Raw genomic sequence first — 19464 nt, forward strand, 5'->3', positions numbered from 1 at the left:
CACGTCAGTCTTTTTCTGATTGCCAAGAGCAGTATTCAGTGCCGCGAGCTGGATTCAAGAAAAGTCCTATTCATGCCTCCTCTCGGGAGACTGAGCTCTGTTTTCCGAAGGAACAGGGCAGTCCAAACTGGGGTGATTTTCAAGGGTAGCTGTAGGTACCGAAGGTTCTTCCACTGAACCATCAGGTCTTTGATCCAGAGGACTATCTGGTATGGAATCATGATTACTGCTGGCATTCTACAGAAAAAGAAGAGAAAAACCACAAGTTAACATCTGGCTATGTGGATTTGTTTAGAAAATACACAGAAACTGTCATTCCTGGTAAGCCAAGGTAGCTTCCTCTTAACAAGGATCACAAAATCATATACACAGCACAGCGCACAAGCATTCAGGCAAGAGCAAAAGCCATCATACACAGGTAACAGATCAGATAAACTTACCTGTCCTATATTTTCCTAACTGCTTTTCCCCAAGAAGCATGTAGAAAAAAGACTTAGTGTATTTTAAGACAAACAATAATTCTGTGTAGGTAAGAAAGAACATTCCTCATAGCTTAACACATTTCATGCTTCTCTATGCACTTGGACATATTTTCCGCATAGACTTTCTATGCAGTACTTTCTATTGGAATGTCAGCACTGTGCTATTTTGGGAACGAAACTATGAATATTTTAGCAGACAAGTAAATTATCTTTCCTAATAATCACAAAAGGGATAGCTACAAGAAAGACATTGCTAACAGTTTTTTGTTGTTGTTTTTTTTTAATCGAATTTGGTTTTAATTGGGTTGTTTTAAATTCGGGCCAAAATTATTTAATTGTCTTTTAAAATGTTTTTAAATTTTATATGCTATGTTTTATCTTGGCTGTACACCGCCCTGAGTCCCCCAGGAGAAGGGCGGTATAGAAATAAAATAAAATAAATAAACCTAAGAATGTGTTGTAAAACATTCTTCTCCAGCTAAACAAATAAAAATACTAAATACCCTGTTTTCCCCAAAATAAGACATCCCGATAATAAGCCCAATCGGGCTTTTGAGCACTTGGCAATAAGTCCAAGCACATATTTCAGGGTTCAAAAAAAATATAAGATAGGGTCTTATTTTCAGGGAAACACGGTAACAAGATAAATTTTCTATCCTGTTCACGAACCAACTGATATAAGAAAGCAACCTCGTGTGTTCAGATCGCTTTGCCAGATTGGGTGCTGACGAACTGTTTCTCTTGCACAACGAAGCCAAAGCATGGAATGAGATACTACAGAGTACCTCTGTAGGTCTGAGACAGGGATGGGTTCTACTTACCTTTACTACCTGTTCGCAACGGGGCCGCGTGCGCGTGCTCGCTTCGCTCATGCACACACTCTTCTGCGCAAGCGCAGAAGCATTTTCATTATGTCAGGGTCAGTGGGCGGGGCCTCCTGCCAGTTTTACTACTGGTTCTATAGAATCGGTATGAACCGGGGGCAACCCACCACTTGTCTGAGACAATAGTGGATTGACTATGCAAAAACAGTAATGTCAACAGCCTTTTTTCCCTTGATGTTTTTAAGAGGTGTTGACTTTCTTTGGCACCCAGTGAAAAAGTTCAGCTTTGCTCAAGAGTTCTAGGATTAAAAAAAAAAAAAAACCTAATAGATTCTGCAGTCTGAGAAGATTTGACTACATATGTATTGTAAGATTACATCTCTCCATTTAAAATATCCCACTGGATTTTGTGCCTGTCATACAGGCCCAGAGATCCTCTAGTTTGCTAGCTGCTCCTTCTCTCCAACCATACTCTGAATCCTTTTCCAAATCCTAAGTTAAACGACAAATGAACCCTAAAGTTTTTTCTTCCTATGAAATGACAATACTGAATCAATCCAATGCAAGGCATAGAGCAGAGCTGTCAAATTTGCGGCCCATGGACCAGATGCATCACTTGTGGGCCATGCCCACACCTGGTTTAGCGAAGGGGAAAAAAGTAATGATACATCACGTGACGACGCCATGACGTGAGTTTGACACCCCTGGCATAGAGACTCTCCTGTGTCTAACTGCATTATACAAGCAAAATCTATGTTACCTTTTTGTAACCCCTGTTATTGTTTTAATAGAACAAATATTTAATATGTGAAGAATGTTATGTACTAATACTGTAGTTTTGGAGCTTCTGTTTTAGAATCGGAAAGCCTTGAGTATCAGGTGTGTACAACTTTTTGCCTGGAAATACCTTTCATGCACCCAAGCCCTGGTTACCTGCAAAGGCTGGTTTTCAAGTGCCTGATTGGTTTTGGAGAGCTGGACCATCTCTTTTATCTGATAAAGAGCATAAGCTAAAGTAACCCAGGGTGAAGAACTGACACCCCAAGCAGGCTTGTGTACATCTTCCTGCTCTTCTTGGTACTTAGTCTTTTTGGCAGGAAGCTTGGGCAACGGGCGAGGCATGATATCTTCAGTCTGTTGTACCAGATCAATCGTGGCAATGGGCACCGGACTTGAAGGCACTGGGATCCTTTCGGCCAGCATGGTCTTTTCTAAAATTTCAAACAACAGACAGGATGTTCACTTCAAGAGAACTCACCATCTAAGAGTTAAGTGCAACCAGCATTCTGATCCTAGCTTCTCTCTAGCTGAAATACGAATCCATTGCTAGATTTTGATAGCAAGCTCCATTTCCTCAATTATGAAGTTAGCACTTACTGACTGCTAGCTACTGTACTGGGGAAAAATACTTCACACCCAATATAATACAACAGAAGTAAGAAATCTTTTCTCAATTTATTGCGATATAGCTCTTTTTGTTTGCAAGAAGAAAAACCAAGCAATGTATAAAACAATTATCAATAATATTTAACTTCCAATCTTATTTTCAAAGAAAATAGTACAGGGACAGCCAAATGGAGCCAAGTTTTCAAGTCATGTAACTTTAGGTCATCTAATTCTTCTAAGATGCAGTTCAGAGAAATGTATCATAGCATTTACAAAACCAATTTTTAAAACAGACTTGAGTTATTATACAAAGAGGTAGAGTAATAAGAGGCAAGCTTATTTTTAGCAAGCTTTTTAGCTTGTATGTGAGTCATTCTACATTTCTTCCCATTCTACATCCTTCTATACAGTCAGAAAAACTCCAGAGACAACCTCCAGATGGATCTGCAAGTTGAAAATTACAAATTTATGGGATGAGGACTGGGAGAAATTGTTTTATTAGTAGAAACCATTTTTTATAGACATTGGATTTTACCACTTTTTTCCTGGTATCCTTGTCCCATGTCCTTCCATTACTTTTAAATCAATCTGTATTATATCAAGAACACAAACCAGGTTTACTCTTGCTTCAATCCGACATCCCCAATCTACTGTATAGGCATAGTGTAACAGGACTGCAAAACTACCAATGCCCACTAGATGGCAACAAATATTAACCTATTTTGCTTAGGCTTGCTGCCATTAGAAGCTATTTGAATTGTTGGGAGTTCAGATCTAGTAGGGCTGCAGTAGACAAAGCTACATGGTAAACAACACAATATGTCACATGAACTAAGAATGAATCCAATCCAAAGTCATAAAAAGTCATCACTCCGGCTAATTGATTAGAGACAGCAAATAAAAAAAAAAAAAAAAGCAAAAAGGACTGCAGGATAATGCAAACTAAAAATAACCCAAAGGAGAAAAACCGGTTAGGTAAGTAAGGTTGTATACCTAAGGAATAAGCATTTTACCTTCTTTCTCATCATGAACTGCCATCCATTGAATCAAAGCAAAAAGCAAGAGGATGACAAGAAAAGCCATTCCTATCCCTCTGAAGGTTGAGGCTGCTCCTGTAGAGGAAAAAGCACACAGAATAAGGTCTGATTTTGGTGGCGCAGTGGTTAGAATGCAGTATTGCAGGCTAATTCTGTCAACAGCCAGCAGTTCGATTCTTTCTGGCTCAAAGTTGACTCAGCCTTCCATTATTCCGAGGTGGGTAAAATGAGGACCCAAATTGTTGGAGGCAAAATGCTGACTCTGTAAACTGTTTAGAGAGGGCTGTAAAGCACTATGAAGCGGTATATAAGTCTAAGCGTTATTGCTATTCAGTTGAATGGCAGCAATTGACAAGGTAGACATATATTTACTAAAGCATGCCCTACTCGTGCTTTAGTAAAGAAATGAACCCATTTGGTGTATGGTTAAAACGCCAGGCTAGAAATCAGGAGACTATTACCACAGTACTAGCTATAGGCACAAAGCCAGCAAGTGACCTTGGCCAGGTCACTCTCTCTCAGCCCAGGGAAGGAGGAATGGGAAATCAATTCTGAAAAACCTTGCCAAGAATAATGGGCAATTGCCAGGAGTCAAAATTGACTCAGTGGCACAACAACAAACAAACAAACAAAACTCTATCCTCATTTAAACGAGACTTTCTCCCTGGCAAAAGCATACGAGAGGATTCATCCTTCAAGGAAGCAGCTGCACCAAGTAGTGGATCACTGCACCATTTTGTTTATTCTCCCTCAAAAGACAGAAGATGGCTTGGGCCATGAACGCTGAGATCAAAGAGACAAGTAGAACTGTATTTTAGTTGAATAGGCAAAAATGGATGCCGTTTAAAAAAAAAAAAGCAGAGGAAGCTATCTTCATTTATGAATACTTTTCATTAACAATTGCTGAACAGCTATGACCTTACGGTACACATTAAGGAAATTACCCAAGGTGATTATTATAGGTTTTATTTATGCTACAATACAAGAGGCTTTTTAATAGTTATTGTTCATTAAGGACTCATTAGGGGTCTCAGGTTTCATTAGAAATGTGCACACTTGTCTATTTCGATATAACTGGAATTGGAAGTGTGAAAAGAAGTGTTCCCAGGAGAAGTCTGTATTTTAAAAAATCATTTTAATACTAAAAGTTTGGTACTCATTGGATATTACACTTGGAAGATTTTCCCATTTCCTTCAAACAAGACCCCATATTTTCTGCTGCAAACTCTGAAGAAAAGAGACTATAGTTTCGCTTCATGATTTCTGAATCTGCAAGCTTGAATAATTCAGAAGTGGGTAGAAAGTAGAGCTGGGTGATTTGTTGCAAATCGGCAAAGGCATCTGACAGTTATAGCGGTGCTTAAACATTTGTGACACCTTTTGAATTTTCAGTATTTCTGCATAAATGTGACCTAAACCATCATCTATTCTCCACCCAAATCTTAAAACTAGATAAAAAGAACCCAAAGAGAGCTCTGGACTTTGGCGTTTCTAGCCATGTGGATAACTTCCGAGTACAGTATTGGATCAGAAGTACAGCCTGCATGCACCTTTCCTGTGCCACCAAATTTATCTGCTTGAAAACTTCCTAGTACAGTTTGCAAATCTCTCTATGTGTTTATCAGGACAATCTCTTTCTTATTTCTCTCTCTCGAGTGACATAAAAAGATAGATAGATAGATAGATAGATAGATAGATAGATAGATAGATAGATAGATAGACAGACAGACAGACAGACAGACAGACACATACATACATACATACATATATATATACCCTGTTTCCCCCAAAATAAGACATCCCGTGATAATAAACTCAATCGGGCTTTTGAGCACATGACAATAAGGCCAAGCACTTATTTCACGGTTCAAAAAAATATAAGACAGGGTCTTATTTTCAGGGAAACACGGTGTATATATATATATATCACATTTAGAAACCGCCCATCTTTCTCATAGAGCAACTTTGGGCCATGTACAAATCTAATAATGGCAATAATTACTGGAGAGGAGGCTGCATCCCAAAGCAGCCAGTCTACCCAGCTACTAAATCACCATAGTCATTGCAAGAGCACCATCCATCATGCAAATAGCAGGGTTTGTGCTGAAAGAAAATGAAAATCTCTACTTCCGCACTGAATTGAAAATCTCACACTTAGTTGGCTTTGGGTTGAGAATAAGAAGAAAGTGGAATGCCATGTGGAATATTTCCTAGAAGATGGTGAGCAAAGTCACTATGAGATGAAGTTCAGAGGACTTGTAGATGTGCTTCTTGAACCACAGCAGAGAAAGTTGAGTTATTGATACCAGTATTTGCTGATTTGATATAGGCTGCATTCTCCCCAGTGTGACTTTTCTCTTTCTGTGCATTTTGTGTGCACACATATATATGACAGCCAAACAAAGAAAAGCACTCAAATTGACTATGGTTGCCTGCAACAGTGAGAGTTACAGCCCAAGACGACGGGAATAGGAAAACTTGCCATGGCCAACTCACCACGGGTCTATTTAACAATTCTGTTTAATTATTTAAAATAGATTAAAAATATTTTAATTTTTGCCATTCACATTTCATTCTATCCATCCTTTTGCATCTTTTCTTTAATGATTCTATTCCACCACTTCTTTGGTATTAGTGCAACTCTTGTCCAGCAATGAGTTGTCCTGTGGCGAGATGGCCATGGCAAGTTGTCCTGCAGTGAGTTGGCCATGGAGTTGGCCGTGGCGAATTGTCATAGACCTCAAGACAGCATCTGGTTGAGGAAAGCCAAATTAGCACTTCTGTCTGCTACTTCTGACTGCTACCACAGTTCTTCCATTTCCACAACGGTTGAGGAAAAGGCTCTCTTCAAACAGTCGAAAGCCCAGGTTTCCCTTACCAAAATAATTGACCAACACTCCACCGATCATTGCTCCGCATCCTCTGCCCAGGCCAAGGTGAAGACCCTGCAAGATCCCTTGGGCTGACGTCCTCAGTTCCGGAGGCACTGCAGCGCTTAGATAGGAAATGCAAGCTGCCCAGATGGCTGCATGGGTTACACCTACAAAAAACATAAACATAAACACAATGTATTCTAAAGATGATTGTTGGAGTTAAACACAAATACTGATCATGGCAAGAGTGCGTAGCCATTTTAGGGTGCGGCTGCACTTTGAGCCCTGTGTACTCTTCAAGAGCTATAAAACTGAATGAGGCTGGTGGTAAAGAGTGCCAGGACACATTCATACATCTAGCACCTGTCACTTCCTTCATCAGCATCATATCTGGGGAAATTATAAAGACTTTCTTTATTTCCCAGCATACTTCCACTCGCAACCAAAGAAACAATGTAGGTCTTCCAAAAGCCAGTGATAACTCATCATCTGAATGCAGAGTAAGTAAGCAAAGTAGGAATGCTACTTGAGCATCACATTGTCCTCAGGTTGCCCACATGTGAACAGTGGGGCATGAAATATATCTTAAAAAGTTTACAGGCAATCCTTGACTTACAACAATTCATTTAGTGACCGTTTGAAGTTACAAAGGCACTGAAAATGCAATTTATGACCGTTTTTCACACTTACGACCATTGCAGCATCCCCATGGTCATGTGATCAAAATCTGAATGCTTGGCAACTGAGTCATATTTATGTCCCGAGGTCATGTGATCATTTTTGGCAACCTTCTGACAAGCAAAGTCAACAGGGAAGCAAGATTCACTTAGCAACCACGTTATTAACAGTTGTAGTGATTCACTTAACAACTATGGTAACAAATGTCATAAGATTTGGCAAAATTCCCCTAACAAATGTCTCATTTAGCAACAGAAATGTTGGACTCAATTGTGGTCATAAGTTGAGGACTACCTGTATTATGTTTTATCAATATGCTAGAAGACTAATAATCTTTAAATTATTGTACAAACTCAGATGTACAAACTCAGCAAAATATATTTTACTTAAAAAAAATCATGAAAATAAATTTAGCTGATCAATTAACTTGCCTGTATAGTGTCACATTTAAATTAAATAAAGTTTCCATACTTTTAATAGAGTACTTAATATAACTTTTAGTTAAATACATCTCGTAACTAATCTAGAAGGTTTTCTTTTTTTTTTTTGTAAAAACAAAATGAATTATTTCTAAGTTAGAAGATAGCAAAAAACAAATTTCAAAAAGTAACAAGCTCAAATTTCAACCAATATTGCTGAATATCTAGGGTTACTGCAGTCTTCATTCTTTCAGTCATATATTTGCTAGTACTAAAATATTACATAGTACTACAAATAATGTTATGAATATTGGAGAACCAGTTTTATGTAACTGTTAAGGTGCTAGAATAGAAGCTGAGAGACTTCAGTTCTAGTCTTCCTTTAACTACAAAAGGTGTGATTTGGGACCAGTCACTCTCACTCTTATCAGGCCCAGCCCAAGAACAACATAGAACAATCAAGGCAAAAGTTCAGTTCTTTATTTGCTCATACCAGGTAGAATCTTGTCAGACCAAACCTATACTACTCTAACACTAACTGATATACCCTGGGAGTTTCTAGGGAGTGGCTATTCTAAATCTCTTCCTCCTTCTGTAATCCAGCTCTGGGTTGTGTTGTCCCTTGTCTCACCCACCCTGGAATGTGCTTCCTCCTTCCTGGTAAACTACCATTTGTTGTAGTCCACCACACCATTTCCCCTTTGTGGTCTATCACACCAATCCACCTTAAAGGGTCACTGCTGTGGGGAAAAATAGGAGGTGGGAACATTATATAAGATGCCTTGAGTAGTACAAGTCAGAATATAAATCTAATAGCAAATAAATAAAAATATTCTATTCATAGTTAGAATGTTAACCGAAGTGAGGGAAGAATGTTAACCTGGGTGAGGGAAAAAACTAAAGTTAGTTTAAGTTTAATGGATGAAAATACCTTATGAGCACAGCTATTCTAATCTTCTATTGGATGGGCTAATCTTTAATTTTTTTGGGGGGGGGGGGGGGTTGGTGGACCTGATTGTTCCTCAATTTGCAACATTTTTCTCTTGGACTTGGAAGCTTCTCTTGGACTTGCACTGCCTCCCTTCTAATCAGATGCATTAATTCATAGGGCGCAGGATACATCTCAACAAGTCTGGATCTCAGAATGTCCTCTTCCCTCCCCAAATCCATTATCAGCTACTTGGCCTTTAACTTTCACCTCAGTCACAGAAAATGACTGATATTAACCAAAACAGAACAAAACTGGTTCTGCCTGAATCTGTAGTTGGTTTTTTTTTTTAAAAAAAACAATATTTTCCTTTCAATTACAGGTAATAGGATATTAACAGGCTTAAGAAATTAATGCCTTCTAGGTACAGCCCTGCTAGCAACTAAGCCTTATCTGCTGCAAGTTTCATCAGGAGTCCCTTGTTTGGTGAAAGGGCATGTTGTTGGCTTAGATCACATGGCAGAATATTATGTCCGCCAACTGTAGAAACCACTTCCTGTCATTCGCCTTTTTTTCGCCACCTGCCATAATAGAATTGCACAAAAAGAGATGGATCCCTTTGGATTAATTCCCGACGAAAGCTGAAGCCCAGGAGGATTTACTGTATGCTTAGTTATGGCTCAGCAGGCATTACAAGCAGGAACCTGAATCGAAGCATTCAAACACAGAAGCACCCTGTTTTCTTACCTTGAAGGACTTCCATAGGCAGAACAGTCCAAGCATTTTCTAGATAGGAGATGTAAATATAACGAGCTGTATTGCAGGCAAGACCGATATACAGGACTCTGCAAAGCAAATGAGAGGAGAGATCGCTGATTACTTCTGATGTGTTTTAGTATTCTTACCAATAACTTATCTGTATTGCTTTCAACCTGATCTACTCCAGCTTCACAAACCATGAAGATTTCAAAAAAAATTATCCAGGACTGGACATCAAGTTGTTCACAAACCCTCTTAAAATGCAGAGGGAAAGTGCGCAGCGATAGTAGCGGCCAAACTATTTAAACTTGACACATTTTGCCCACTCTACTCAACAAATAGAACCAGCTGGTGTGGTGGTTAAGAGTCCAGGCTAGAAACTAGGAGACCATGAGTTCTAGGCTTGCCTTAGGCACAAAGCCAGCTGGGAGACATTCAGTCACTTTCTCTCAGCTCTAGGAAAGAGCCAATTGTTTTGAAATTTTGTCAAGAAACTGAAGAATGTAGTTCAGTCACCAGGAAACAAAAAGTGAGTCAAAGGGGTATGTGTGTGTACGCTCATACACACACACACACACACACACACACACACACACAGCAGATACTGAAGAGTATTGTTTGTTGATGGGGAAAATGGACAAGTAGGGTGGCAGAGCAAGGAATGACATAGAGTGAAAAATGACATTGCAACATTTCACTGCAGAATCCCACTTACCGTTCAATCTACCAGTAATCCTCAATTTACAATTCATTTAGTGACCGTTCAAAGTTACAGGAGCACTGAACACAATGACGTAAGATTGTTTTTCACACTCATGACTGTTGCAGCATTCCCATGGTCATGTGATTTACATTCAAAGGCTTGACAACTGACTCATATTTATGACGGTTGCAGAGTCCTGGGGTCATGTGATCCCCTTTTGCGACATTCTGACCAGCAAAGTCAATGGGGAAGCCAGATTCACTTAACAACCATGTGACTAATTTAACAACTCCATTGATTCAGTTAACAAATGCGACGAGAAAAGTTGTAAAATGGGGCAAAATTCACTTAACAAATGTCTCAACATAAGTTTTGGCTTCAATTGTGGTCGTAAGTTGAGAATTACCTGTATTTGCAGTGAAAATGTTATGCACAGTAGCAGTTGCACATTTCTTTTAAAGCATTTTATTATGTTTATTATTTTTCATAATATATTAGTATGTTATTAGATGTATTTATATATACGCTGATCGCTTTAAATATCTACTGGCATTGAATTGTTAAGATAGCTTTCCTGTTGTTCATTCTGAGTACTACTGCAGAGAAACCAGCGGGGTTCTTTTTTTTTAAAAAAAAAAGAATAAATATAAATCATATGTTGTATTTTATTGAGTCTCAAGTGCCAGGTATAAATACAATGGTAAGAATATTCAACTAATTACCAAAAATATTTCCTGGCTTATACTTGATGTAAAACTATACAAAGTAAATAGTAATAATTAAAAAAAGTAACTGGCAAAAAAGAGGATATTTATTGTAAATATGTCATGCCTTTATCAGAATAAGCTGTCTTTTTAAATGCATAATATTGGAAACAAATATATTTCAATATTAACAGAGCCCATATGGATTCACTGGTATATTTAATGTCTTTTTGAATGTCTGAAATCTGAAATATGTTCATAATTATAAATATTTACTTTGCCGAAACTGGATATACAGTAGGGAGTCTTCCACTTATAACCACAATTGTGTCTAGAATCTTGGTCATTGAGTGAGGGGGCTGTTAAACAAGATGCTACCTGATAGCTTCACTTAATGATCACAATCTTGGTTCTCTCAGTTGCAGTTAAGCAACCACACAAGTCATTAAGCAAACTCCTACTTTAAACCATGCATTTAGGAGACTATCTACCCAACAAGATCAACAATCAAATCAACAGACAAAATTCAATTTCCAGGAAGCACCTAATAAAAGACAGATCACAAAGACAGAACAACAGAACACCACAGGTTGTCTCCTACAGCTAGGGTCCCCAAACTGTGGGCCATGAGATGTTTGCAACCGGGCCGTGGAAAAGGCGGGCGAGCGGTTTTCGTAGGACTCTCTATTGTCAGATATTTTCTTAAAGTACTTTCAAACATACGTACATTCTTACAGTTATCATTAACACTTACCAAGACCAAATGTTATTAGGATAGGGAAAAAATGAAAAAAGAAAGAGTTCAATTTTGATTTGAAGCAGTTTGTGGCATTGGACCTGATCCAGCCCCTGAAAGAAGCCTATTCCAACTGGAACACCATCGACTGTGTTCAGTTCAGGGTTTTAACCTCTAGAAAACTACTAGATCGCTCTCTGCATGGCTGGATCAGCATGATCAGGAGAAGAAATGGAACATCCAAGGGTGCTGACCTAGAATCTGGTCGACCATGGAATGGCTAATTTTGCAGATTCATGACATTGTAAAAAATAATTGTTTAGCTTACATGAGTAGTACCCGAAAATATAGTTCTTTGTTCTGTACTTGTTCAGTGTACGACATCAAGCAGAAAGTTTATGTATCCTAATATATAAGAACATGCAAATTACAAAAAGAAGCATCTGGGTTCCCCACATAGTATTGCCTATTGCTGTTCTAGCATGCTTATAGCTTTGGCTTACCTGATGTGACCAATCAGCTCAATCAGCTTGTGGCTGAAGAAATACGCCGTCAGTTCAGAGATGTGACTTAAAACAGAGCAAACTCCAAAGAGCGTGGTGGTGCCATTCAGATCTTGGAGGTGCCAATAAAGGAAGGTGAACACAAAGCCATAACCAAAACCCATAAACCATGCCACAAACAGCACTGAGCCATACTGGATACTGCAGAGCAGCTTAATCAAGTCCCAAAAATTAAAAGTCTGGGACTGGCTTGTATCACTCTGAGTGTCATGGGAGGAATCTGTGGAGGAGTTTCGGTCCAAGTGGGAATCCTCTGGCTCTGTGCTTTGGGTTTCCTCTTGCTTGTAGTGATTGTACCGGAACCTGAACTGGGTGGCCACAATCAAAGAGAGCGTCATCAAGACTCCAAAGACTATGAAAACGATCCTGTAGTTCTTGTAGTCTGGAGACTTACAGCCTTGGCCTTCAATGAGCACATCAATATGGGTAGAGTCAATGCCAATGCCCACCGACAGCATGGCCAGTCCCCAGCCCAGAGATCCCCACATTCGTTGTAGCCCATAACGGTCCCGGTGTTTGCCAAGATACTGCAGAGTCACGGTGTCTACTATAGTGACTGAAGAGGCACTGAAAAACTCTCCCACAATCACAACAAGGAGGATGAGCAAGAAGATTGCTTCAACCTCCTGATGATCATATACAAGAGCAAAATGGGCAGGAAGGGCTGGTTTTGTGGCGACTGTAGGTGATGCCGTTGTGTGGCTGGTGTTTCCCAACAGACCCGCAGTAACAATAGCTTTTGTAGTGCTGGCAACAGTTGTGCCCTCTTCTTCTTTTAAAGCACGCTTCCTAGCTCCATTTTGAATAGTTGGAGAAAAGGTAGTTTTAGAATTTGTGGACAAAGCTGAGCTCAGAGTTGGCAAGTTGTAAGTCAGCAAATCTCTTTTCCCTTGACCTTTTGTTATCGTACTTGCCAGAGTGGGCATGACAGAAGAAATGGAGATATTTTGCGGGGATGCTGCTGTAAAATGACTGGCATTGGTAGGGGGAACGGAGATAGGTTTCTTTAGTGTACACCTTAAGGTTGCTGGTTTAACAAATCCAATTCCCAAGTTAAACAGCACCCAGCATAATAGGGAGAAGAGAAGAACAACTTTCCCCTTTTTAAAGCGATCTGCTACCACTCCCCAAAACGGAGCGCTGCAAAATTCAATGAAGTATCTAATCCCTACTAGAAGTCCGCTCTGGCTGGGGGTCATGCCTAGTTGTTTGTAGTATACAGGAAGCAATGGGTACAAGGAACCATAAGCAGCATAAAAGAAAAAATAAAAAACTTTTGAGATCAAGAGATCATTATTCACTTTCACGCAGTGTCTTTCAAGCCAATCAAGCTCTTCGTCTGGAATAGTAGTGGTCTCGGTTGAAGGAGTATCACTTTGGGTTTGGAGGTCTTGCTCCTTGGGAATCCCACTGAAAGGATCAGCAAGCACATATTTTCTCTTCTGCTCTTCTTCATCATCAGTTAAGATAGCTACTTTATCATTGGTTGCCATGATTTCACTGTAAACATGAGATATACATGTGATTCTCCAGTCTTCAGTTCAAGGAGCCTGCAGACACAGAAAAATCAGCAGTTAATAGGACAGTACTTAATATTCGGGGGGAAGAATGCTGTCATTCCAAAAAATAAAATATTTCACTTCTCACTATGGCTAGATATATAAGATCTGAATTAATCTGAGATCAATATCACTCCTAGATCTTCATGATTTTATGTGATATCTGGAAGTCTTCTTAGCTGAGCCAGTTGACTTCCAGCTTACATAGCTGATCCTCCAGAGGAAATATTGTGAAGAAATTAATGTAGAGTTTCCTTCAAAAAAATGTAGGGTAGATCATTAGGAATTCCCTCCTTGCCTCATTGCTGGAATTTCTCCAGTTTAGTCTCCTTAAGTCTAGCTATTCTTCCCTTTTCTATTGTTTCTGTTGATTATTCTCCCCCCCACCCCCACCCCCCCACCTTCCACATATAGTGACTGGCATGCAGAAGCAAAAGCACCAGTTGGAGCATTACTTTTTACATTTCCTATTGGCCAGCTGAAAGGGGCACTAGTCTATACATAGGTAGCAGTCTGAGGAAATATGGGGGGGGAAGGGGGGCAGGCAAATGCCAACGAGACTATGGAAAACAGAAAGAATGGGGGTAATTGCAAAGATAAGCACTGAACATGAACTCATTCATCCAATTGCTTCTTGAAGCCAAATAGTAGCACTAAATAATCAGCATCTTAGAATTGGCTACCATTGTCTTCTAATAAGAGACCCTTGCAATATGTAAAAACATACAATCTCTTAATAGCATTTAGCTTAGCTTCATAAAACATCAATTTTTATTTGTCTGCTATACCACCAGTACCTTATTCCATCTTAATCAAAACAGAAAGAATTATATGCAGGCATAGGTTTAAAGGAGGAAGAGAATCGGATGTGGAAATAGGAATGTTCACAAAGCAAATTATTTAAAAATGATCAGGAACATTGGAAATAAGCTGAATCATATCTCAAGTCAACTACTCATTTGATAGGAAGTGAAAAGCCAGACCCCTGACCCAGAATCAAGGAACCTTTCATAAATTCATTCTTATTCAAAAACTTTTGGTCACTTTGTGAATGAATGATGCTTTAGAATAGACAAAAAGAGCATCCCTTTTCTTGGCTCAGTAAAAGGATTTATTGCAAAGCATACACACAGACACACACAGAAATATATATATTATCACAAAACCAGTTCAAACAATTTGACATTCCAAAAATAGTTGTATTAATCCATAAGGCTTTGTGAAAAAAAGCAAGTTAATTCATATTCTTAAATTACCATGTAAGCTATTTCTCAATGAAACTGATCTTTGTTGTTTCTTAATGTTCCCCTGCTAATTTTAGAACATAATCATTCCTGACGTCAGATTTGTGGTGATGTTGAAGAGAACAGTGCACAGATTGGCTAATTCATCAAACATAAATTATAAACTGATGTAACTGAGACTATTTTAGCAGTTCCCATATAACCATTTGGAAGGATACAAATAATTATTTCAGCAGACATTTTACCTTGCAGTTATATAATAGGCTGGAGGACTCTTTATTTAGTGCTTGGGAGGGAGAATGCAGTTGAGGTTATCATCCATAATTTACTAGGAGTGATAAATTGTATGATATATTACACTATGCTATGGTGAGTGAGGCACACACAAATTCCTTTTTAGGTTACACTTATATTTTAGGCGCTAGAACATCTTCCTCACTCTGGTGCACTCTGCAATTTATCTTGGACCACAGCATGTACAACTCTTAGATAACATGGTCATATTATCTAAAGAATTCTGGAGTCCTTTTTAAATAATTCATAAGACTGCAGTGATCAATTATCTGTGTCAAAATGTTGGGCTGATGTTTTTAAAGTGTTTGCCTTATTACCACCACAAACAAAGCATATTTCAGCCAGAAACAATTTTAATACTTACACCAGTCACAAAAGTAAATTAACTATTGCTGTAATTAGTTGTTTTTAACATATTAGGAATATTGCAATAAAGATGTCTGATCCATTGTAAAAATATTTTAAGGTATTGCTAGCTCTTACTTTTGGAAAACAAAGCAATAATGCAAAGTATGGTGATGACTGTTATTATGATGACCCACAAAAGGTTATGTAAAGATTAATGTATTCATCTGTAAAAGAACAGAGTTTATATCAGCTGCTACAGTACTTACGCAACAAACTTCCTTGGCTTTTTGATCACAGAAAAACTTAAGTGGTCATCTAACTGGTCTGTAGAAAATAAATCATTTAAATTATAATTTAAGCTAAAAAGTCTATTAGAAAACTGAGCCATGGTATCAATTGTTTTTTTGGGGGGGGATTCATTATTTCAGGTCACATTTTTTCAGATTCTTTTTAATATTTTTTCAGATCATTATTTTTTTCAGATCTTTTTTATTATTTTTTCAAATCCTTTTTGTTCTTTTTATTTTTCTATTTATCCATCCTAATTATTGTTGATAAGGGACTAGCTTTCCACATTTGCTGCAAGATGAAAGTGTAAAAGAAAGACACGTTTTCAGATGCTTGTCTACAGAGATAAGCTTGACTTCAACTAATGATGGATGCTGCTCAGAGATAAAGAAAATGATGGCATTTAGCAGAAAAGCATTTAGCATTTGGTGCTTGAACAGACCTCCAGTTTACACTTTAGTGCCATTATGGACCTCAGAGGAAGAATACTTGCTGTTAAACCATGTGATATTGGCTTGAAATAAACCCCATCACTTAGCTGAAGGAAAAGGAATAGGCTGAAAGACATTCACCATTAGCGCTCCCATTAGGGAGAGATGGATTGCATCAAGAGCCATGTGAATCTCAGGAGGCAGTTCACGCAGGAGTCTCTCCCTTTCCTAGAAGTAATTCTATTATTTCTTTTTCAAATTGTGGGATGCAATTGGCTCAACCAGTAAGAATGCATTTTATCCCCTTGGTGCCTCGCTTTTCTAGTTTGTCATTGCATGGCAGTACGGTTCATGATTTCTCCATGGGGAATGAAAGAGGGGAGCCAGGTGGCTGACACAACTATTGACTTCAAAGGATATTCCTTCGCTACTGCGTTTCATCACTATTACCAAACCCCTTCTATTTCAGTTCCCTATAGGCATCTTTTCCATTTCCCTACTAAAACCATCTTAACTGGTTGGGAGCTTTAGTGAAAGCAGGAAGGCATCTTGCATAATGGAAGTGAAAAATTAGTACAGGTAGTCCTTGACTTACAACAATTCACCTAGTGACCATTACAACAGCACTGCAAAAAGTGACTTATGGCCATTTTTCACACTTACAAACTTTGCAACATCCCCATGATCATGTGATCAAAATCCAGATGCTTGGCAACTGGTTCATACTTACGACCATTGCACATCCCAGGGTCATGGGATCACCTTTTGCAACCGTCTGACGTGCAAAGACAATGGGGAAGCCACATTAAAAACCAGGTTACTAACTTATCAACTGCAGTGAATCACTTAACAACTGTGGCAAGAAATGTTGTAAAATGGAGCAAAATTCACTTAACAAATGTCTTACTTAACAACAGAGATTTTGGGCTCAATTGTGGTCATAAATCAAGGAGTAACTGTATTGAAAGAAACAACAACAAAAAAACAAGAAAAGAGAAATTCTGCAAATCTGGAATCTTCTTACATCAGCATAACTCTGTCCATGAAATTACCAAAAGTCCAGATCAACCTAAAGGAGGGTATATGATTTCTCTTTGAACAAATTGTAAGAAGATATTAGTTTAAGGTAGCCTTCATAAGCTTATGCCTTTTAATAAAATGTGTTGGTTTGAAAAACTCTCCTAGATTCCCCTTTGGATTTTTAGTATTTCTGTAGTTTTCCCAGATTTTCCTACAGAATGAAGAAGGAAGTAACATTTGCCTTTTAAAACCTGTATTTATTTAGCTGCATTAATACAGGCTGCATAAATTTGTCTGTGAACTGAAACGTTGGTTTAATGCAAGTAAAGGATTCTGCAGAGAGAAACTGAATAAGTACTTAAACTAGTATTAAAGCAGAGACTTTGTCTCACCTATTAGTTATAGCTACAGCGATAATTAAAATGTTGACACTTTTAATCCGTTTTTCCAGTTCTATTCAAAAAGATTGGATACTAAACTGTATTTTCTCAACAAAAAAAGAAAAGAAAAAAGAGGAAACCTTTTTTTCTTCAGTAAAGTTTTGGTGAGGATTAAGTATAAACAACTAAATGTACAGTGAAAAATACACATGGAAGTCTTCAATTGACACTAATAAACTATTAAACAGAAAGATTAGATAAATGAAGGCTTGGGAGGGGTAAAATTTGGAGGGAAGATTGATAAAAATACACAAGGTGGTTTGTTTGCTCATGAAGAGGAAACATACACTGGAGGGGGGGTATATTTCAGAAAAGGCACATACTGAAACCCTTTGAGTACAATCATTCCTTTGACCAGGCTTCAAAGTTTAAAAAAATACAGAATAATGGGTAGCATCCCTTTATTCATTTAGAACAAAAAACAGCTGGCCTGAGATGTATGCCCATTCTCTAGACAGGCCACCAGTCATAAAACATCCACTTACCAAAAAGCAAACTGTTGTTTTTTGCCATCCTTTTAAATCTGTTTCCCAAAAATTACATTTTCAGAAAATTGATTCCCCCTCTTTTCAAGAATCCTTTTTCAAATCAGTGGGGATTTCCAGGAGCAACTTTTGGGGCCTTCGGCTAGCATGGTTTTTGGTACATGTGGTGATTCTCCCCATCCCCATGTTGCACAGTTATTATTTGAATTTTTAACAGCCTGATGGCCAATAGAAAACTCACCTGCGTATGAAATCAGACCATACCATTTTGTGAGTTCAAAAAAAAAAAAAAGGGGGGGGGTTAAATACAAAACAATGATGATGTACATACATACAAAATATCAATTATCTATGCCTGTGAAATGATGTAATTGTATTTCTCTATTATTTATTGTGATTTGCATCTTTTGTAATCATGGAAGACATATCTTTTAATATAAACTCTATTGTTTGTAAAGGTATTAACAATTTATTAAGAACAAAATCTATAATTAAAAGGTAGATAGATAATCATTTGTTGTAAATTGTTTAGATATTATTTGTGATACATTATTAGAGGGAATTAATGACTATTGGGGACCCTTACATTTTTATTGTGCCTAAGGCCTCATACTGTCACAATGCACCACTGAAGACAATTAGAAGCCTGTTTGTCAGCATTCCTATTTGTTTCTTAGCTGTACATTTTCTTGCTCGCTCTTGTTCAAAACACTTTTTTCTTAGTGAAGTTTCCCCATCATCACTGACATCTCAGGCAAAGAATGTTTCCTTCATCAAGTCCACTGATTCAAACATCAATCAATCCCCCCATAGACAAAAAAAAAATAGCTTTAACTACAGTATGTACTCAGCAGCTTAGCTAGTTTGTAAGTTCAGAAAAAATGATGGCAAGTGCTTTTCCTGCAACTACACAGACCACATGGTGCCAACATCTCCTAAACTTTCCCCATACTTATGAACAACACACTCCATGTGGTACCAACAGGTGATTCAGCTCCATATGCTTTTTGGAGCTGCCACCATGCCCTGGAACCCAGGAAACTACACATTAATTGACTCAAATCCATCCATTCATAGAGGTTGTGCTATAAAGCTAGCAGTTCATGGGAGCTGTTTTCTGGACGGGAAAACTAGCCATAGAAGCGGATATATTTGCTCTTGAAAGACGAAAGGGACCAGCATCATTGCTATGCACAATAGCAGTTATTCGCTTTAAAAGACCAAGTGATGCCAGAGAGTGACTCCAAGGATTTGTGAGGAAAT

The 19464-nt window shown here is 38.3% G+C and overlaps 1 protein-coding gene across 1 annotated transcript; it reads right to left on the reverse strand.

Moving 5' to 3' along the window:
- Positions 1 to 4: 4 nt before the first annotated feature.
- Positions 5 to 13585, reverse strand: MFSD6 (major facilitator superfamily domain containing 6). The gene is made up of 6 exons (XM_070956843.1): positions 12033 to 13585; positions 9375 to 9472; positions 6608 to 6769; positions 3706 to 3804; positions 2240 to 2517; positions 5 to 237 (listed from the first exon to the last, which is right to left on the reverse strand). Exons 1-6 carry the CDS (start codon positions 13583 to 13585, stop codon positions 67 to 69), a joined length of 2361 nt encoding a protein of 786 aa, XP_070812944.1. The 3' UTR covers positions 5 to 66.
- Positions 13586 to 19464: the final 5879 nt, after the last annotated feature.

Source organism: Pituophis catenifer, unplaced genomic scaffold, assembly GCF_029215685.1.
Source record: "Pituophis catenifer annectens isolate HBS135680 unplaced genomic scaffold, rPitCat1.0.hap2 SCAF_1, whole genome shotgun sequence".
NCBI lineage: Eukaryota > Metazoa > Chordata > Lepidosauria > Squamata > Colubridae > Pituophis > Pituophis catenifer.